The 17,997-nt window shown below is 44.2% G+C and overlaps 1 protein-coding gene and 1 long non-coding RNA gene across 10 annotated transcripts in view; one reads left to right on the top strand and one right to left on the bottom strand.

The window, feature by feature from the left end:
* Rftn2 (raftlin family member 2) overlaps positions 1 to 17,997 on the top strand; it is a 56,905-nt gene that overhangs the window by 8,084 nt on the left and 30,824 nt on the right. For 2 of the 7 annotated variants that reach the window (XM_006496308.4, XM_011238610.3), the window contains exons 2-6: positions 4,677 to 4,860; positions 7,719 to 7,830; positions 12,365 to 12,644; positions 14,588 to 14,797; positions 17,558 to 17,635. In XM_006496308.4, the coding sequence (XP_006496371.1) occupies positions 4,677 to 4,860; positions 7,719 to 7,830; positions 12,365 to 12,644; positions 14,588 to 14,797; positions 17,558 to 17,635 (864 nt within the window). The remainder of the gene's footprint in view (positions 1 to 4,676; positions 4,861 to 7,718; positions 7,831 to 12,364; positions 12,645 to 14,587; positions 14,798 to 17,557; positions 17,636 to 17,997) is intronic. The other 5 variants (XM_006496309.4, NM_028713.1, NM_001356287.1 and 2 more) reach the window with 5 other exon arrangements.
* On the bottom strand, positions 7,824 to 17,001 carry Gm51743. Of its 3 annotated transcripts, none has more exons than XR_003948664.1 (3): positions 16,575 to 17,001; positions 13,606 to 13,740; positions 7,824 to 8,148 (listed from the first exon to the last, which is right to left on the bottom strand). It is a non-coding gene; the product is annotated as a predicted gene, 51743 (long non-coding RNA). The 3 variants fall into 3 exon arrangements; XR_003948663.1 differs by lacking the exon at positions 7,824 to 8,148 and adding an exon at positions 12,638 to 12,984; XR_003948665.1 differs by lacking the exon at positions 7,824 to 8,148 and adding an exon at positions 12,638 to 12,984 and having other exon boundaries at positions 13,606 to 13,737.

The following is a 17,997-nucleotide window of genomic DNA, read 5'->3' as shown; positions in this document are numbered from 1 at the left end:
CCAGTGCCAAGCAAGTTACAAGCCTCTAATTCTAGCACTTGGGAGCCTGGTGCAAAATAACTGGCCCCATGTTCAAGGCCAGCCTGGACTCCAAAGACCCTGCCTCAAAATACAAGTAGAAAGAAAAGAAAAAGAAAAACTGCCATTATGTTACTTCATTTAACAACATGAGTGACTTCAGCAGTGGCTAGCTTCACTAATAAACAAAGGTCGAAATGCTATTTACATTGTATTCCATTTCTCGATTTCTTAAAACTTATAATCCTCTTAACAGCCACATGCTAAGATACTCAGCGGTCTATCATAGTCTAAACCAGTGATTCTCAACTTGTGGGTCTTGACCCTTTCACAGGGGTCACATAGCAGATATCCTGGGTAACAGATATTTGCATTACTATTCACAACAGTAGTAAAATTGCAAGTATAATGTAGCAACAAAAATAATTTTATGGTCACCACCACCCCACCCCCACCCCCACCCCACACATGCGAGACTGTATTAAAGGACTGAGGTATCAGGAAGATTCAGAGCCATGGTTTGGCTGATCTCATGTCTGGATTCACAAATGTTCAACAACTGTGGTTCAAACAATAACGTTTTCCTTCCTATGGCACTGGAGTGTCCCAGTTTCCACCTCATCCTGCCTGGGTTCCAGCTCAGCCTCAGAAATTACTAACAATAAGTCAATGTCCTAATCTCTCTCCTTGAGTTGCCCTATCAGGCAATCAGATCCACCATGCAGGGTTTGCTGGAATCGAGAACTGGCCATGGCCTGATCACATAGGACTTGGCACTTATAGGAGTTAACTCTGGTCTACAGTTGCTGGGGAGAGCATACAGGTCGCCAGGCCATTGCCCCCTTTAAACTATGGCAAAGTTGCTGGCTGGAGTTTGCACATTTTGTTTTTACTTAAGATAACAATTTTAGATGCATTCCATAAATTTAAGCCAGTCCTCAGAGGTAAGAAATGAAATATGTATTTCTCATAGCACTATGTCATCAGGGCCGAACTTTTGAGTGTTTAACAATTGCTTGACTTTATGGTGGAGTATGGCTTTGTATCTTTTTTAGTAATTTGGGCTTGTTTGTTTGTTCGTTTGTTTGTTTGTTTGTTTTTAAGGCCTCATGCTATAAGCCAGCCTAGCTTGAAACTCATTTATGTAACACGGGCAGCTTCAGAACTTGTGGTCATCTTCCTGTGTCAGCCTCCCACATGTAGGGATGACAAGCATGAGGCACCATGTCCACTGACTGGCATTTAAAGGGTCACTCTTTGGAGCTTTTTACCAAAGGAGTAAGAAAAGCATCACAGATACTTCGTTTTTCGGAGCTTTGAGAAGAGACAATGTTGTTCAACCCTCAACATGTTTTAATTGTAGCAATAAAAGTTCCCTTGCTGTTTGTATAATTTTCAAAACAGTTACAGACTGCTTCATAACAATAGCCCTGTAAGATACAGCAAGGCTTTTACAGATCATGTAACATTAATTTACCAGTAACCAGCCACACCCACAGGGCCATAAACACCATGTGTTCCTTCTTCCCAACACCTTGTGCAGCACTCAGGCAAGCAAGAAAGCATACAGCTGCTGCTCACTGCCTGTGCTGGCAATCGACCAGAAGCCACCGCCTCCTCCCCCTTAATCTTGTGTGTCTACAGCTCTGATATTACTTTCCTACATAAGGACATCAAACCAAAGGCTTGTCCTCAAAGGCTGGGCCTGTCATAGATTTGTGATTACTCCACTCTGAGTGCAGTTGAAAAGTCCTTGCTCAGTGTGTCCTGCGCTGCCCGCCTCACAGTGCGAACAATTAGGTTTGAATACCTAACAGTCAACACCAACTCTGTTGAAAATATTCAGGTGGAGGGACGACATGAAAAGAAGTTCTCCACAAAGCTTTTGAATTTGAGATGGAGATTGACAACAAGACCCCTGGTCTACACACACATGCACTCACACACACACACAGACGCACATACATACACATATACACATGCATATACACACCAATATCCACATATGCATGTGTACACACACATATACACACACATGCATTTACATACACACCTAATAGTGACTCCTACCAAGCCAGCCAGAGACAAGGCCAGCTCAGTAAAGTCTTTGGATGGAAGTCACACTATTGCTCTTCACCAAATCCTGTCCTAGTTTGTCATCCCGTTGATATAGTAAATACCATGATTAAAAACAACCTAGAAAGAAGTGGGTTTATTTCATCTTATACTTGCAGTCATGACCCATCATTGAGGGAAGTCGCAGCAGGTACCCTTAGGGAGTGTCTTAGTTAGGATTTTACTGCTGTGAACAGACACCATGACCAAGGCAACTCTTATAAAAAACAACATTTAATTGGGGCTGGCTTACGGGTTCAGAGGTTCAGTCCATTATCATCAAGGTTGGAGCATGGCATTGTCCAGGTAGGAAGGTGCAGGAGGAGCTGAGAGTTCTGTCTTCATCTGAAGGCTGCTAGCAGAATATTGACTTCCAGGCAGCTAGGATGAGGGTCTTAAAGCCCACCTATTCCAACAAGGCCACACCTTCTAATAGTGCTCCTCCCTGGGCTGGACATATACAAACCATCACAGGGAGTTCCCATTAAACAGCCCAGAGAAGCTTATAAACAAGTAACTGTAATACAGCAGTGTACACAGTAGAGGAAGGAATAAGTAACGTGGGGTTGGGGACAGAGAAGGCTTATTGTGGTGAGACAGAGTGACAGACAGGTTCAGAACTCTGAACTGTCCCATGTCAAAGTGAAGTGCACAAGAGGGAGGCTGGCAGGAGGCCTGGAGATCCTGCAGGCCACGCTAACTTCTCCGCTTCCTGCCCTATTGCCATGGGAGCCATTACATGGCTATAGTTTTCTTTAAAATGATGTACAATTGTCACCTAGTTCTAAAGATAAGTTCCCATTACATTTCATTCTCTGGTCCTAAGAATTTGTTCCACATTGTTGTTCCTCAGCTGCTTTCTTAAAAAAAAAAACAAAAACAAAAGTCAGGGTTTGTAGACCAAATGTTTAAAACAAGAGTGAAGCCAGATGGGTCAGGAAGCCTGCCACACAGACAGACAGACAGACAGACAGACAGACAGACAGACTGGGCTGGGTGTGTACTCGGAGACCAGGTGCTTCTTCAAAGGTCAGGACTGTCCTTTGTTCTCATGTCTATTCATCATGATGAAGAAAATATTTTAGATGGTAGGATATTAGTTGACATCCAAGAGGGACTAAAACGGAAGGAAATGTATCGGCATGACTCTCTGTGGAGTGCCTCGTTTTCGTTTGAGAAGCTGGGGTGAGTGCTCACTGCTGTGGAACTGTTCCATCACGTGAGTGTTAGTGTGAGGGCGTGGAGACTTCCTCTGACCCTTCTTCCTCATCTGCGCCTTAACCTTCTTCCTGTGCTCAGGCAATCAGCAACAGTTCTGCGCTGGACTCCACTAGCCCGTGAAAAGCCAGCCCAGCCCTTACTTGCAATGAATTGCATGTTTTCTTACTAATCAGCTCCAGGTCTCTTTCTGGATAATTATCCTTATTGTCCTCCATAAAATGAGAAGTATTAAACAGAGAATGGAGCTATTTAAATGAATACCTCTAGAACTGTGGAGACAGGCTCTCCAGCTGCGTACTGGCTTTGCTTTTAATCCTGTAGTCAACACAAGTACGTTCTTAGAGAGTTTGGGGGGGGGGGTGCAGTAGGGGGGTGGAGACTTCAATTACATGGCAGGGGCTTTTTTAGTTTATTTTGGTTTTTGTTTTGTTTTGTTTGTTTGTTTGGTTGGTTGGTTGGTTGGTTGGTTTGGTTTTTTAAGACAGGGTTTCTCTGTATAGCCCTGGCTGTCCTGGAACTCACTCTGTAGACCAGGCTGGCCTCAAACTCAGAAATCCGCCTGCCTCTGCCTCCCAAGTGCTGGGATTAAAGGCGTGCACCACCACCACCTGGCCTACATGGCAGTTTTGCTTTTAAATTTCATCTATGTCTAGTTCTGTTCTTTTCTTTAATGATTTCTGTCTAAGAAATAAAATTTCTCCCCTTTTTAGGTTTTAAACTTATAGAAACTGTATCTTTAAGAAATCATGCATCTCTTCCTTTAATCCCAGAACTCAGGAGGCAGAGGCAGTCAGATCTCTATGAGTTCAAGGCCAGCCTGGTTTACAGAGCAAGTTCCTGAACAGCCAGGGCTACAAAGAGAAAAAACAAAAAGAGAATACTAATGCTACTAAAAATAATAAAAAGAAATCATGCATCTCATCCTAGTCCTAAAAACTATTGGCTCTTTAAATTATCATTTTGATGTACATCATTGATATCTTTTAAAGGCAATATAGTCACTTAGATAAAACCCTTCATAGTAAAGGAACATGTGAGGCCGTCTGGTTCTGGACATATTGGCAACATTGTGTATCCATCAGTTGGGTCAATCACCTTTAGCTATTGTCTAAAACAGGATTAGTCTACAGTCATACTACCCTGAACACATTTAATCTCACTTGAAATAGGAAATATATAACACATGTTAGTGTGTCTTACTCAAAATTAAGCCATGTGGCTGGCTGTCTCTCCTATTCACTAATATTATCACATACTGATAGAAATAAGGTAGAATTCAATATTACCAATGTGAAATTTTCTCTTCATTCTTGGTATCTCAGCTTCAACAAATCCAGACGTCATCAAGATAAATTCAGTCCTGGATATAGTTGCCAAAGTGGAAGACTATTATCTTAAGGGCTATGTTGTTGGGGCCATTCACCCAGTTATACAACCTGTGGGGCAGCGGAAGCACCTTCCAGCAAGTCACCTGTACAGGGCGGTGCTGTCCCGGCTGAAGCTAAGGTAAGCAGAGCGCTTGAGAAAAGTCACCTCAGAGACAGTTAAGAATGATGACTTTCTTTAATCTTTTTTTTTAAGATTTATTTATTATATGTAAGTACATTGTAGCTGTCTTCAGACACCTAGAAGAGGGCATCAGATCACATTACAGATGGTTGTGAGCCACCACGTGGTTGCTGGCATTTTAACTCAGGACCTTCAGAAGAGCAGTCGGTGCTCTTAACCGCTGAGCCATCTCTCCAGCCCAATCTCAAGAAGAGAGAGAGAGAGAGAGAGAGAGAGAGAGAGAGAGCCAGAACAGCCCCCACCCCCAACGTTGTCTTTACTCTTTGGAGGCAAATAAATACCAAGGGAGGGTGTGATCGAGAAAGGGAAAGTCGAGAGAGATCCAAGGAACGCCCATTAAAGCTGGGTGTCCTGGCAACTCCTACAGGAACCACCAGAAGATAAGGATCAGCAATTAGCCTAAGCAAACTGGCCCAGTCTAGGCAACCTCTCTCAAGAGTTCTTCCAGGTACCTGTGTTCTCATTAAGAATAGCAGCTGGAGGGGCTGGAGAGATGGCTCAGAGGTTAAGAGCACTGACTTCTCGTCCAGAGGTCCTGAATTCAATTCCCAGAAACCACACGGTGGCTTACAACCATCTGTAATGGGATCTAATGCCCTCTTCTGGTGTTTCTGAAGATAGCTACAGTGTACTCATGTAAATAAAATAAATAAACCTTAAAAAAAAAAAAAAATGGTAGCTGGAGCTTAGCCTGCCTGCATCCTAAAACTTTCATAGTAGAAGAAAGCACTACAATGCCAAGTTCTCATAAATTAAATAGACATATTGGCAACGTTTCCCCTGGGATTCTTGGGATTGAAGCTATGCTTTCTTTAACAAGCAAAACGGGGTCTGAAGGACCTTTTGGGTTGAGTACATAGTTCAGTGGCACAGCACCTGTGCAAGGCCCTGCGTTAGCTCCACAAGAAAACTGTTGTCTTAGTTACTGTTCTAACTTAGGTGTTGTGAAGAGACACCATGACCAAGGCAACTCTTTAAAAGAGAAACCATTTAATTAGGGAGTTGCTTACGATTATCACGTGATGGAACACAGGCAGTGGCAGTGCTGGGGCTGGAGCTGCAGGCGGAAGGCAGAAGAAGAAACACTGCCCTCTGGCAGTGACACCCCTACACCAACAAAGCCACACCTAATCCTTCCTAGGTGATCAACTGAAGACTAAGCATGCAAATGTGTTAGCCTAGGAGGGCCATGGGCATTCAAACCAGCACAGCTGCTTTGAGTCTCTGCAATGAAGAATGAAAATGGCCATAATGTTGCCTCAAATTAATATATTAAAGAGTCTTGCACAATTCTTCATCTTTATAAAAACTGTCTTAGGGACTTCTGGCTGGGAGAGGTACGGTGAATACTGGCCTTGCAAGCTTTGAGGTTGAGTTCAATCCCAGAACACATAAAGGGTGGAAGGAGCCAGCCCCACAGAGCTGTCCTCAGACCCTACACACACACTCACACACACACACATACACACACACACACTCATACAGACACACAATAAAGTGATACAATTTTTATCTCAAAATTGTGTTTCCTCTTCACAGTGGTGGGTGAACAGCAATCTTACTACGTAAAGGCTAAAGAAAATCATAAGAGGGGAAAGGGTGAGAGAACAGGAAAATGGGAAAAGGAGGGGAGAAGAGAGAGCAGGCCTTTACATTTTCAGATGGTGGACTAGGGGTGCATCAGTCAATCGAGTGCTTGCCTAGCATGTGGGAAGCATTGGGCTCATTTTCTGGTACCACAGAAACCAGATATAGGCTCACACGCCTGTCATCCTAGCATTCAGGAGGGTCAAAAAATAAAGTCATTCTCTACTACATATTAGGTTTGAGACCTGTCTGAGACACTTAAGTTATCTAAGTATTAAAAAAAAAAAAAAAAAAGCTGGGTGATGTTGGTGTATGCCTTTAGTCCCAGCACTCAGGAGGCAGAGGGAGGCAAGCTCTCTGAGTGTCAAGACCAGCCTGGTCTACAGAGCAAGTACCACAACAGCCAAGGCTACACAGAAAAAGCCTGTTCTAGGGCCGGTGGTTTGGCGGGGAAGGGGGGAGCGAGCAGAAGTTTTGGAGGTTTTGTTGTTCACTGCTAAAGATCAAATCCAAGATCTCGCACATTCTAGGCAGGTACTCTACCACTGAGCCATGTCCCCAGCCCCTTCAGTCTGGTTTATTAGAAGCAGTAACTACCTATGCATACACACACACTCACACACACATACATACTCATTCACACACACAATCCACACACAGAATCCACACACACATGCACAGGCACACAAGAGTGTGTATGGACTTCAGCCTTTACTAGAATATAAATGTTTCCATTCCAAACATTATTAAGCACTTTCATTTTTACACTTTTGACATTTTTATGCTGTAGTAATGCTATGTCTTGATTACAAATTCCATCAACTGTGTATAAATGCCCTTCCTGCTTTTGGTGTTAGATAGGCTCAGCAGTGGCTACAACCTGGCAAAAGTTAGAGCTCAGTAAAGACAAAGAGGGAGAGACAGACGTGTTGCTCTGCATTTAAATAGGATTGTCGTGCTCCTGTGCTTACTTGTGCTCCTGCCCAACAGCAGTCTCCTTAAATTAGGAATTCAAATCCCTGGAAGCTTAAATTAAGGAAATACAAGGTAACAGAAATCTCTGTGTGTCTGCAGCACTCTGAGATAAGCATCAGGAATGAAGGAACAAAGTGATGGCCTTGACCTTGCTTTTGAGCCGCTCAAGGCTTTCCTATGGACATAGCTGGAAAGCAGCAGCTTGCCTCTGACCATGCCTGTTCTCCTTGCAGCCCCAAGCATTCTGCAGCAGGCGGACAAAGGCGCGCAAGGCTTGTGATGGAGGAGTGTCCACTAACTTGTGAGGCACAAGCAAACGACGCTGCAAAGGAACTCATGGACAAGGTACTGCGTCGAAGGAACTGAGAGTGCCTTCCTGGGGCAGCTAAGAAACAGTTTCCTTTCTTACCTGAAAACCACCGGGAAGCCAGGCATGGTAGCACAGGCCTGTAATCCTGGGGCTGTGCAAGGGGAGGGGCGATGAGTGCAAGGCTATCCTCAGCTACAACACGAGTTCAAAGCCAGCCTGGGCTACATCATGAGCTCCAGGCAGTCTGGGCTACAGAGGAGGATCCAGAAGATTAAGAAACCAATGGTGCCATATTCCACGGAATTCAAAATGTTGAGCCTGTGAGCCATTACTAAACTGCATTAGCCAGGACCCTATGGAGGAAGAGCATGAGAGTGAGTGCACTGAAGGGCTTGTCCGGTTGGTTTATGTAGCAGTCTAAGGAGGAGAGCAGTGGCCCCCTTCACACTGGGGCTGCCTTATACCCTGAAGCAGCTCCTTCCAAAGACCGGATGCCTAACCAGTCTCAGCTGGATGCTGAAGGCCTGGAAGATTCTGGAAAACCACTAGTCTTCAGTCCCTTTTTGAAGGCTGAAGAAACTGGGCTTTAATGTCAGACAAAACTAGCAGCAGCAATTTGCTGCCAGCATGGTGGACTGAAGCAGCACAGGAGGGCAAGAGGGCAGAAGGCCAAAAAAAAAAAAAAGCTTTGTGCCTCCCGCTTCCTTTAGCGGGGCTGCCACCAGAAGCACCGCCCACCTTTAGGGTGGGTCTTCTCACTTGGGTTAATCTGAGCAGGAAAAGGCTTCACAGGTGCGCCATCAACTTGGCTGTTAATCGGTTCCAGATCCTGTCAAAGTGACAACCAAGAATAGACAGGATCATAACCAAGCGCCAGGAGAGCAGACCAGAGGGAGCAAAAGGAAGTTCGGCTGCACAGAAGTTTAACCGCAAATGTAGCAATAGGGTATGGCAAGCATACGTGTATTTTAGTCACTGCTTAGGGGAGCAGGTCTGTGGAAAGTAAATTCCAAAAGTTTCAGATGAAATAAAAAGATTTTCTTTTTTTAAAATATGAAAAAAAACCAAAAAAGTAGACACATTCAGTTGTGAATGGAGGTGTTAGCAAAAAAATTATTTTATTTTTTTAAGAAAAAATAACTTGAAAAGAGATGGAGGGAAAATTACAATAATGTATACTTTGAAAGCTGCATAAATTAAAAAACTGAACACTAAATGTAGATTGACCAAACCAGGGAAGATCTATATGTCCATAAATATTCTAAATTGATAGAATTTTTTGTTGAAAGTTTTTAGTCACATTGACATTCTTATAAGTCCTTTTCTTGTTGTTGTTGTTGTTGTTATCGTCGTCATTGTCTTTGGTTTTGTGGGGTTTTCGTTTGTTTTGTTTTTTAAAACAGTTTCACTATGTAGCCTTAGCTGTTGTGGTTCTCACCCCTCCTAATGCTGCAGTTCCTTAATACAGTCCCTCATGTTATGATGCCCCCAACCAGAAAATTATTTCATTGCTACTTCAAAACTGTAATTTTGCTACTGCTATGACTCATATAAATATTTTTAGAGATAGAGGTGTGCCAAAGGAGATGCACAGGTTGATTTTTTTTTTTTTTAGACCAAACTGGCCTTGAACTCACAGGGATCAGCCTAGCAGTGCCTCTGAGTGCTGGAATTAAATCAGAGCAGCACACCCAGGTGGCCTTTATTTAATTTAAATATATGGTGTCAAGGACCCACTCCGCTTTTTTTCAGGTAAAGATTGTGAGACTGGAGTGAGGCATGCAGACTCACATCTTCCGACCTTTGAGCACTTAGGATGCTGAGGGCAGGGGGACCCTGGCTTCCAGAGCAGCCTGAGTTACAAAGAGAAAAAGGAAAGGTGGAGTGTTTCTGTTGCTGCCTTCAGGCGGTGACCTCACTTGTGGAGGATCACCTGTGGACTGCGACTCACACTAACAGCTGTTAACCAGGTCTCTTCCAGTTTAGGTACAGGTTACCATTCAGCTGAGGGGGAAGGAAAAACCCAGGCTTTACAGAGTGCACAAGCTGCTCTCTGCTACTATTCTGGTTTTTATTTGTTATTTTTCCTTTCTGGGAATAAATCCACTCCAGACAGTTTCTTTTGAAAACAAAAATGTAGCTACTAAGTGAGTCTTGATAGAGAACCACCAGGGTGCTTGTTTTGAATCTAACTTCCTGGACACCGTTGAAGACCTACTGAAACAGGAAAGCCTGCTGTTGCAGCCCCTAGAGTAGTGGGGTTCTTCTCTAAGAGAAAAGCTTCAGGAAGCATGCATGTGAGATAGGCCATCATTGCCCCGGGCATGCACAAGAGCAATGCCAAAGATTATTTTTGAACAGCCACTTTGTGTGACGACTTGATTGTTGAACAGCTAAACAGTTAAAGTCAAGCTTTAACAACATATTAATGTCTCCTCTATTTTTAGTCTGTGTCCTTGTCTGTGGTACTGAGGGCTGAACATGCACGCCTCCTGCATGCTGGCACTCTACTCTGGGCTAGATCCCACCCCTGACCATTCTGTTTAATATTCAGTTTGCATTTTTTTTTCAGGATTTTAAAGCACCCCATTAAAAAATATCAGTCCTCCAAGGCAGGCAAGACAGACCAAGATGTAAGGCGTGGCTCCCAGAGCTGATGACTAGAGTTCAGTCTCTGGAACTCAGGGCTTAGAAGAGGAGAACTAACTCCTACAAGCTGTCCCTTGAGCAGTACATGTGCATCACACCATGACACATACATGTGCACATGGGCACGCACAAGCACACAGAGATGGATGGATGGATGGATGGATGGATGGATGATAGATGGATGGATGGATGATAGATAGATGGTTGGATGATGGATGGATGGATGAATAGATAGATGTAACTAAAATTATCCATCCTCCAAGTAAAAATGGAAAAGACATCAATATATTTGTTCACAGACTTCCAGGGAAAACGAAGCATATGTTAGAGTAAGAAAGAAAGGTTTATTTGAATGTCTCCACTGAACCCAATACCTAGAGAGGACACTGACTAGAAATTTACCCTTCCTACTTCCAGAACACCAAGCCCTCTCTTACCTCCCTCTTTTCTCCCAGTGCACCTGGGAGAGGGAAACTGTGGTTACATATAAGTACCCACACAGTGTGAACTCTCGGAATGTAACTCTTAGGACTGAGGCCAGGGTGGCATAGTCGGGGCGCTGGCTCCTGGCAGCCTCCACTTCCGAGCTGGCTCCCAGAAGCTCCTTCAACTGCGTTGCTCTGCAGTTTGTTCAGTTCTCCCTGCCTTTGAAAATCCCATTTCATTCTGTCTGGGTTTCCATGTAAGTCCGGGGCAACACTTCAAACTTTTAGTGTAGATGTCCACATCAGTGACCATGAAAAACCAACACTGCTGAGTCAGACACAGCAGTGCATGCCTCTGATCCCTGCGCTCCGGAGGCCGAGGCCAGCCTGGGGTACAGAGGGAGTTCCAGGACAGCCAGGGCTACACAAGAGAAACCCTGTCTCAAAAAAACAAACAAAAACAAAGGCTTCTTCATTTTTGCTTTAAATAAGCAAAATTTGTAAATTAAATATGAGTATTTACAAAGGGAGGGAAGAAGACACAGCCTTTGCCCTGGGGAGTACTGCCAGCTGAACACAGGAGAAGAACGATGCCACCCTTAGGTCCTGGGCATTGTGAGCTTAGAGGAGTTGAGATGATAATATCACAAGCATGAGAATGGAGATCACTATTACTAAGATCCCACATTGTTTCGCCACTTAGACGCTCCCTGCTTCAGAGACTGTTGACTGACTGACAGGCTACATCTAACTCTGTATTTGGCCCAGGGCAGTGGCAGACATCAGGCAAGGGCAGACTAGAAAGCTTCATTACAGATGCAATGAACTGGACTCATGCTTTATATGTGAATATTCATAAGAACTGATCTTCTAACATCTTTCAGAATCAACATCAAATAGTGCTGTATGTTTTTTGCTTTTCAATTAATGCATTCTTTAATAGTGAGGTTATATTTGTTTCAGTTATTTTGGGAGTGTTCTGGAATAGTCTTTAATTTTGCTCCAACTGGAAAGATCATTGTTAATAGCCTCCAAAACCCATGCTATAAAATTACTAGGTCTTGCCAAATGTGGCAGAATTGCAGGGGAAAATACAGTCCTGTTTTTATCATTTTTTTAAAGATTTATTTATTTATTATATGTAAGTACACTGTAGCTGTCTTCAGACACTCCAGAAGAGGGTGTCAGATCTCATTACGGATGGTTGTGAGCCACCATGTGGTTACTGGGATTTGAACTCAGGACCTTTGGAAGAGCAGTCACTGCTCTTAACCGCTGAGCCATCTCTCCAGCCCTGTTTTTATCATTTTTAAGCCAGATCAGTTCTGTTTGATAAGTCCTGCTGACACTGAGACCCAGGTTCTCAGTTGGCTTCTAGGGGTGCCTCGGTTACTAGTCAGTTTATTGTCTTCTAACGGCCTCCTCAGAGACTGAAGCTTAGTTGGCTGGGTCATACATGGGCTTACCTTGGTCCTGCCATCTCTTTAAACCCCAGATTAATGCCGCTGCTAAAAGAGGGATGAAGTTTGTTGGGCTGGTCTCCCAGTGCTACTTGCCATCTATGCACTGTAATGGAGCCAGCCACGATGGAGTTGCAGAGTCGGGGCTACACGTGAGACAAGATTCACAAGACAACTGCAAAGGCTGGAATGAAGGAGCCCTTGGTGGACACTTGTCTGAAAGTGGAGTGGAGGAGGAACCTCAGCATGAAAGTGGACAGCATCAGACAGAGAGGAACAGCAGCCCCAGCTACGCTAACCCAAAGCGGGGAGAAGGTAACTGTGAGCGGGCAAGGGAGGAGAATGCATTCTTACATTCCCCAACTACACAGTTATTTTAAAGAACTACAGGACAAAGTTAGTGTCAGAGGATCATAAGGACATTGAACTAATCTAAACTTGTGGGTTGTTAAGTTATTATAGCCAGAAGTAGGGCAGGCCAATGTTTCAGGCATTGGGTCTCCCAGTGGCCTAGCCAGCCAGTCGCCTTCGCCCTCTTCTCCAATGAAAGCAGTGACTTGACCAAGGAAGCAGCTTGGTAAACAGCCTGTGGGAATTTCAGGGCAGGCCTTTCCCCCTTGGAAACCAAGGGACTCGCTTTGATCCTCATTAGAATCTATGACAAAGGGACATGACAATGAGCCAGTTAGTGTAACAATAGTGCCCACAGCCAGAAATAACTGCAGACAATAGTCTTGTTCTTCTCGGCCAAGTCTCAAGTTTTCCCAAGAAATTGAGTATTTTGCTCTTTTATTTTTGACTGTGTAAAAGTTTCCTGACATCTTTGCAGGATTTTTTTTTTTTTTTTGTAAAACCAAGGAGAGCTTTTTTTTTTTTTTTAACATTTTTACAAATAGTTGTTACATGTAGGGAAATGTCTTTTAAGCAGGGGTACAAAACAAATCCTAGCTTTCTCTGTAAGTCAAGTATTTTGTTGTTTAAATACGATTAAAAAGAAGAGAAAACCCACCACACTTATGATTTCTAGCAGACTTTATCCAAAGGAGTAAAAAAAAATATAATGCAGGTTAATTGCTCAAATCTGTGAGAGTTTCACAGCTATGATTTAGGATTTTTTTTTTTAATCAACATCAAAAAAAAAAAAAAAACCTAAAGACTGTGTAAACTGTAAGTTACCCTGAGCTCTGGAGACAAACGCCTCAATTTCTTTCTATAAAGGAGAGAGTTGCAGAGCCTCTCTCACGGGTTGTACAAAGGGAAACAGCCCACCCAGTACCTGGCACAAACTCCAGCAAGTTGACAGATGCTCCCATCCTTTGATCAGCCTTGGCCCAGTGTGCAGCGGACGGAGTCTGGGCTTTCTGGTTCTGAGACACTTTCAGTCCCCGTGCATCCATTTGAGCAGCATCTTCTAGAGGAAGAGCAGGAGATGAATTTGCAGCAGTGTACCGTTGAAGTTGTGCTGGGTCGGCTTCTCTTTGGGTTTTGATTGTTTGTTTCTTGTTGTTGCTGTTAAGCTGAGGACCAAACCCTGGGCCTTGTGCTTGAAAGGCAAGAACTCTACCACTGAGCTAAATCCTCAACCCTGTTAAAGCAATCTTTTAAATGGTAAAATATTTATACAGTAAATAACTGTACACCGAAAAACTAAAAGCTTTCTTGAGAACAATAAATACCAAGTTCATCCTAGCAGTTATTTTTAGAGATTGGAATTGGAGACCATATACTGCTAGATACTACACAGTAGGCTCCGCACTGTGTCCATCGTCTTATTTCTGTGAAGAAGTAGTTCAAGGCCAGTGTGTTGTAATGTTACTAACTGTGTTGGGGCGGGGAGGGCATAGAGATGGCGTAGGCAGTAAAGCACTTGTCCCACAAACGCCAAGTCTTGAGTCTGGTGTCCATTTACCCACCAAAGTCAGATCAGAAGCGCATGCTTACGCCCTCAGTGCTGGACAGGCGGACACGACGGCCAGATCAGAAGCTCGGAGTCAGTTAGAGACCCTCACTCAAAACCGAAGGTGCGGAAGAGCTGAAGCAGCTGCAGCGTTAACCTCTGGCCTCTGCATGTGTAGTTGCACCCAGACACAGGACACAACACAAGCATGCACACAGATAGACACACATGTTTTCAATTGAGCGTGGCTATTTTTATGATTGTCTATATTCATTTGTATGTTTGTAATGGCTAACGAAGAACAATCTTTAAGAATTTTGAACAGTAAGGTTATGTTCTTCCCTTTTCCCTGACCGTCTAGCCCCAGATGGTAAGCTGTACATGGTCTTCAATGCTTTTGAGGAAGATGCGGCCAGCTGGGCCTATCAGGAAGGTGTCCTGTCCATGAAAGTGACGCGGAAGGGAGCTGTCATCAGCGCTCTGGACGCCAACTGGCTAGAACTAACGACATTTTACTATAAGCAAGGCTTCTCTTTAATTGACTCTTTTGTGTGCTGGGAGACACCTAAAGGTGAGTTTTACGTTAGTAATATATTTATATGTAAATAATCTGGATTTGGATCAACACTGCTGAAAATATTTTTCCTTTCAAGTTCTATCACTGTAAGGATGGGTATAATTCTTTTTTTAAAAAAAATATGTTCTCATCATTGCACAACTTTAATTGAAAAGCTTCGTCCAGTGAGATGGCTCAGCAGGTAGAGGGAGCTACAGCTCAGCCTCAAGCCCCGGGCCCCACCATAGGAGGACAAACCCAGTGTCCCAAGTAGAGCTCCGACCCCAACACGGATACAGAGCACGCACGTGACATGCCTGTGCCCCCATGTTCATGCAGCAGACACGCAGAGACAAAATGCGTTTGGCTTGGTTTGGCTTGGTTTGGTTTTCTGAGACAGGATTTCTGTGTGTAGCCCTGGCCTCCTGGAACTCACTCTGAAAACTAGGTTGTCCTCAAAATCACAGAGATCCTCCTGCTTCTGTCTCCCACTGCCTGGCTAATTTTTTAAAATTTTTAAGAAAAGCTTTCCTATTGCTGGATGGTGGTGGCTCGCCAGTTATAATAGTGAGATCCTGTCTTTTAAAACATTAGTAGGGGGGCTGGAGAGACGGCTCAGCGGTTAAGAGCACTGACTGCTCTTCCAGAGGTCCTGAGTCCAATTCTCAGCAACCACATGGTGGCTCACAACCACCCGTAATGAAATCTGACTCCCTCCTCTGGTGTGTCTGAAGACAGCTACAGTGTACATAGAATACATTAAATAAATAAATAAATAAATAAATAAATAAATAAATAAATCTTTAAAAAACTAGTAAAACAAGCCTGGTGTGGTGGTGCACAGCTTTAATCCCAGCACTCCATAGGCAAAGACAGGAGGACCTCTGGGTTCCAGGCCAGTCTGTTCTACAGAGCTAGTTCCAGGACAGCCAGGACTACCCAGAGAAGCATTGTCACAGGAAAGAGACAGAGACAGAGACAGAGACAGAGACAGAGACAGAGACAGAGACAGAGCACTTTACTATCCTTAAGAGCAACCCTGAGCAGGTTTAGAATTGTAATGTTGTAATGTTTGCTATGGCATAGGAACCATTAAGAATCGGCACACAATGGGGGGATCGGCCAGCAGAAATTCCCAGATACAGTGTACTACAACAGCCCAGTCAGGAAGCTTGGGGTGCCATCCTGTAGTTAGTATACATATTTGGTGTATTCACCCAATAGTTAGTGAATTTCTAGCTCTGTGTGTGGAGAATAATTCAGAGATATAGGCCCATTCTTTTGTTTGTCTTTCTCTGTAGCTAAAGTGTGGTACAAACCAGTCTTATCTATCCCAAAAACAAAGAGTTCCCCAAAAATGACTTTAACAAAGATTAGTGTTCAAAGAAATGAAAAACAAATAGTGGGCAACCTGGGGAGAACGCACCCCAGGCCGGGATGGCTGCAACCTTAACGCTCAGTGAGACTGGAGCAAAGGCTGAAGGAGAAACCAGGCCCAGTATCATGAGACCACTCTGTCCTTAAACCAGTCTTCTGGTGCCTTCCCCGGTGGCAACAGATGACAGGATGGAACCTAGTATGTCCAGGAGTCATGCTCTACAAGATCCTTTTAACTAAAGCCAATGCTAAAAGCCACGCCCAAGGAGAGGCACAGGCCGTGCCCTGCAGAGATGCCGAGCACACAGCAGGTGCTCAATAAATACTCCTCCGTGTTTTCTGGTTACTGGAAACTTGAGTGGGCAGACAGAGGCTGTTTCCTAGTGGGGGCTGGGGGAAGGAGTGTGAAACTCACTTTCTGCAGCTTTGAGACATTAGTGAGAACATTGGTGTGGCACCGAGGCTCCAAGGCAGCTTATTTTCTGATGACTCGTCCTTCTTGGCATGCATTATATGTCACACTTTCAGTGCGGATCATCTTTTTGGAGACTGGTTTTGATCCCTCACGCTGTTTCTCTCCCTCTCTTCTCCATCTTCTCTTTGCAGTGGCTAAGTTGGAGGCATTCCAACTTTCGGTTAGTGACAAACTGCCTAAGGGAAAGCAAAAATATTCTTTTCAGTCTCTCTCAGGCATTCCTGCCTCAGGCCTGGCCTGATAAAAATAAAATTAGCTACAGCAGCTGCTTAGCCAGAAACCGTCTGGGGCTTTAGTTCTTAGAGCCCCAGGGCGGCGCTCCCACTTTGTGCAGCTGGAATGTCTTTTCAGACATTCTTCCACGCCATCTTTGCCAAACCTCTACTCACCCCCCTCAGCCTGCGGTCTGGACACTGGAGTGTGTGTCACTAGGACTTTCCGAGGACACTGCAGAGGGGAGGCTGACCAGTGTCCGAGTCTGTGAGAAGGCAGTGTGAAGAAGGAGGCAGAACTGGACTCTTTGTTTTGAATAGTTGATGCCTGCCATCCCGAGCACACCAGGAAACAATGCAGATTTGCTCCGTCTTGCTTCTGCCATCATCACAAATATTGTCAGAAATCAGACGACTATGGAGAAATGGAAGCACAAAACTCAACCCTGTCCAGAAGCTTAAAATACATTGGCTCACAAATCACACGGGAGAAAATGCTTTACACGCAGTGGTGGAGGGGAAGGGATACCCTGAAAAGTCACCTACCTCGCTGGGCATGTCAGAGCTGGCACTACCACTGTCAGATCCGCCCCTACAGTGGCCTTCCACACACACACTCTCAGCCTTTTCTGTTGTGAATGCTCCCCCGGACACACACGAGGAGAATCATGCTCAGATATAGTCTGCTCTTCTTTATGTGTCACTTCTTAGGGCTCCCCTTTGATTGTGTGTGGATTCTCTTCCTTTCAAGATACTTAAAGAAGTACAGACGGTTGATAAAGTCAAAAGGTATCTATCTTTGTTTATGCTCAAAATCTATGTATGTCCTTAGGTGTGTTATCATGTTTGCAATATCATGTTTCAAGCAGGCTGTGGACGTAACAAAATATGCACACACACACACATTCAAAAGTAAGAAAAATATTCAGTGTATACCCAACAGAATCCTGTGACAGGAGAACCAGGGAAGAGTCTACAGGAAAGATGACTAGAGACTATCGAGATAGCTCAAAGGTCAAGGTGCTCGCCTCCTCCTGACCACCTGAGTTCAGTTTTCCAGGGCCCACATGACAGAAGGAGAAACAGAAGGAGACAGAAGGAGAAAATTGACTCCTACAAATTACCCCCAGAATCCACACATGTGGAACATG

This window comes from Mus musculus, chromosome 1 (genome assembly GCF_000001635.26).
Source record: "Mus musculus strain C57BL/6J chromosome 1, GRCm38.p6 C57BL/6J".
Lineage (NCBI taxonomy): Eukaryota > Metazoa > Chordata > Mammalia > Rodentia > Muridae > Mus > Mus musculus.
This window is presented reverse-complemented; position numbering and strand designations above follow the sequence as displayed.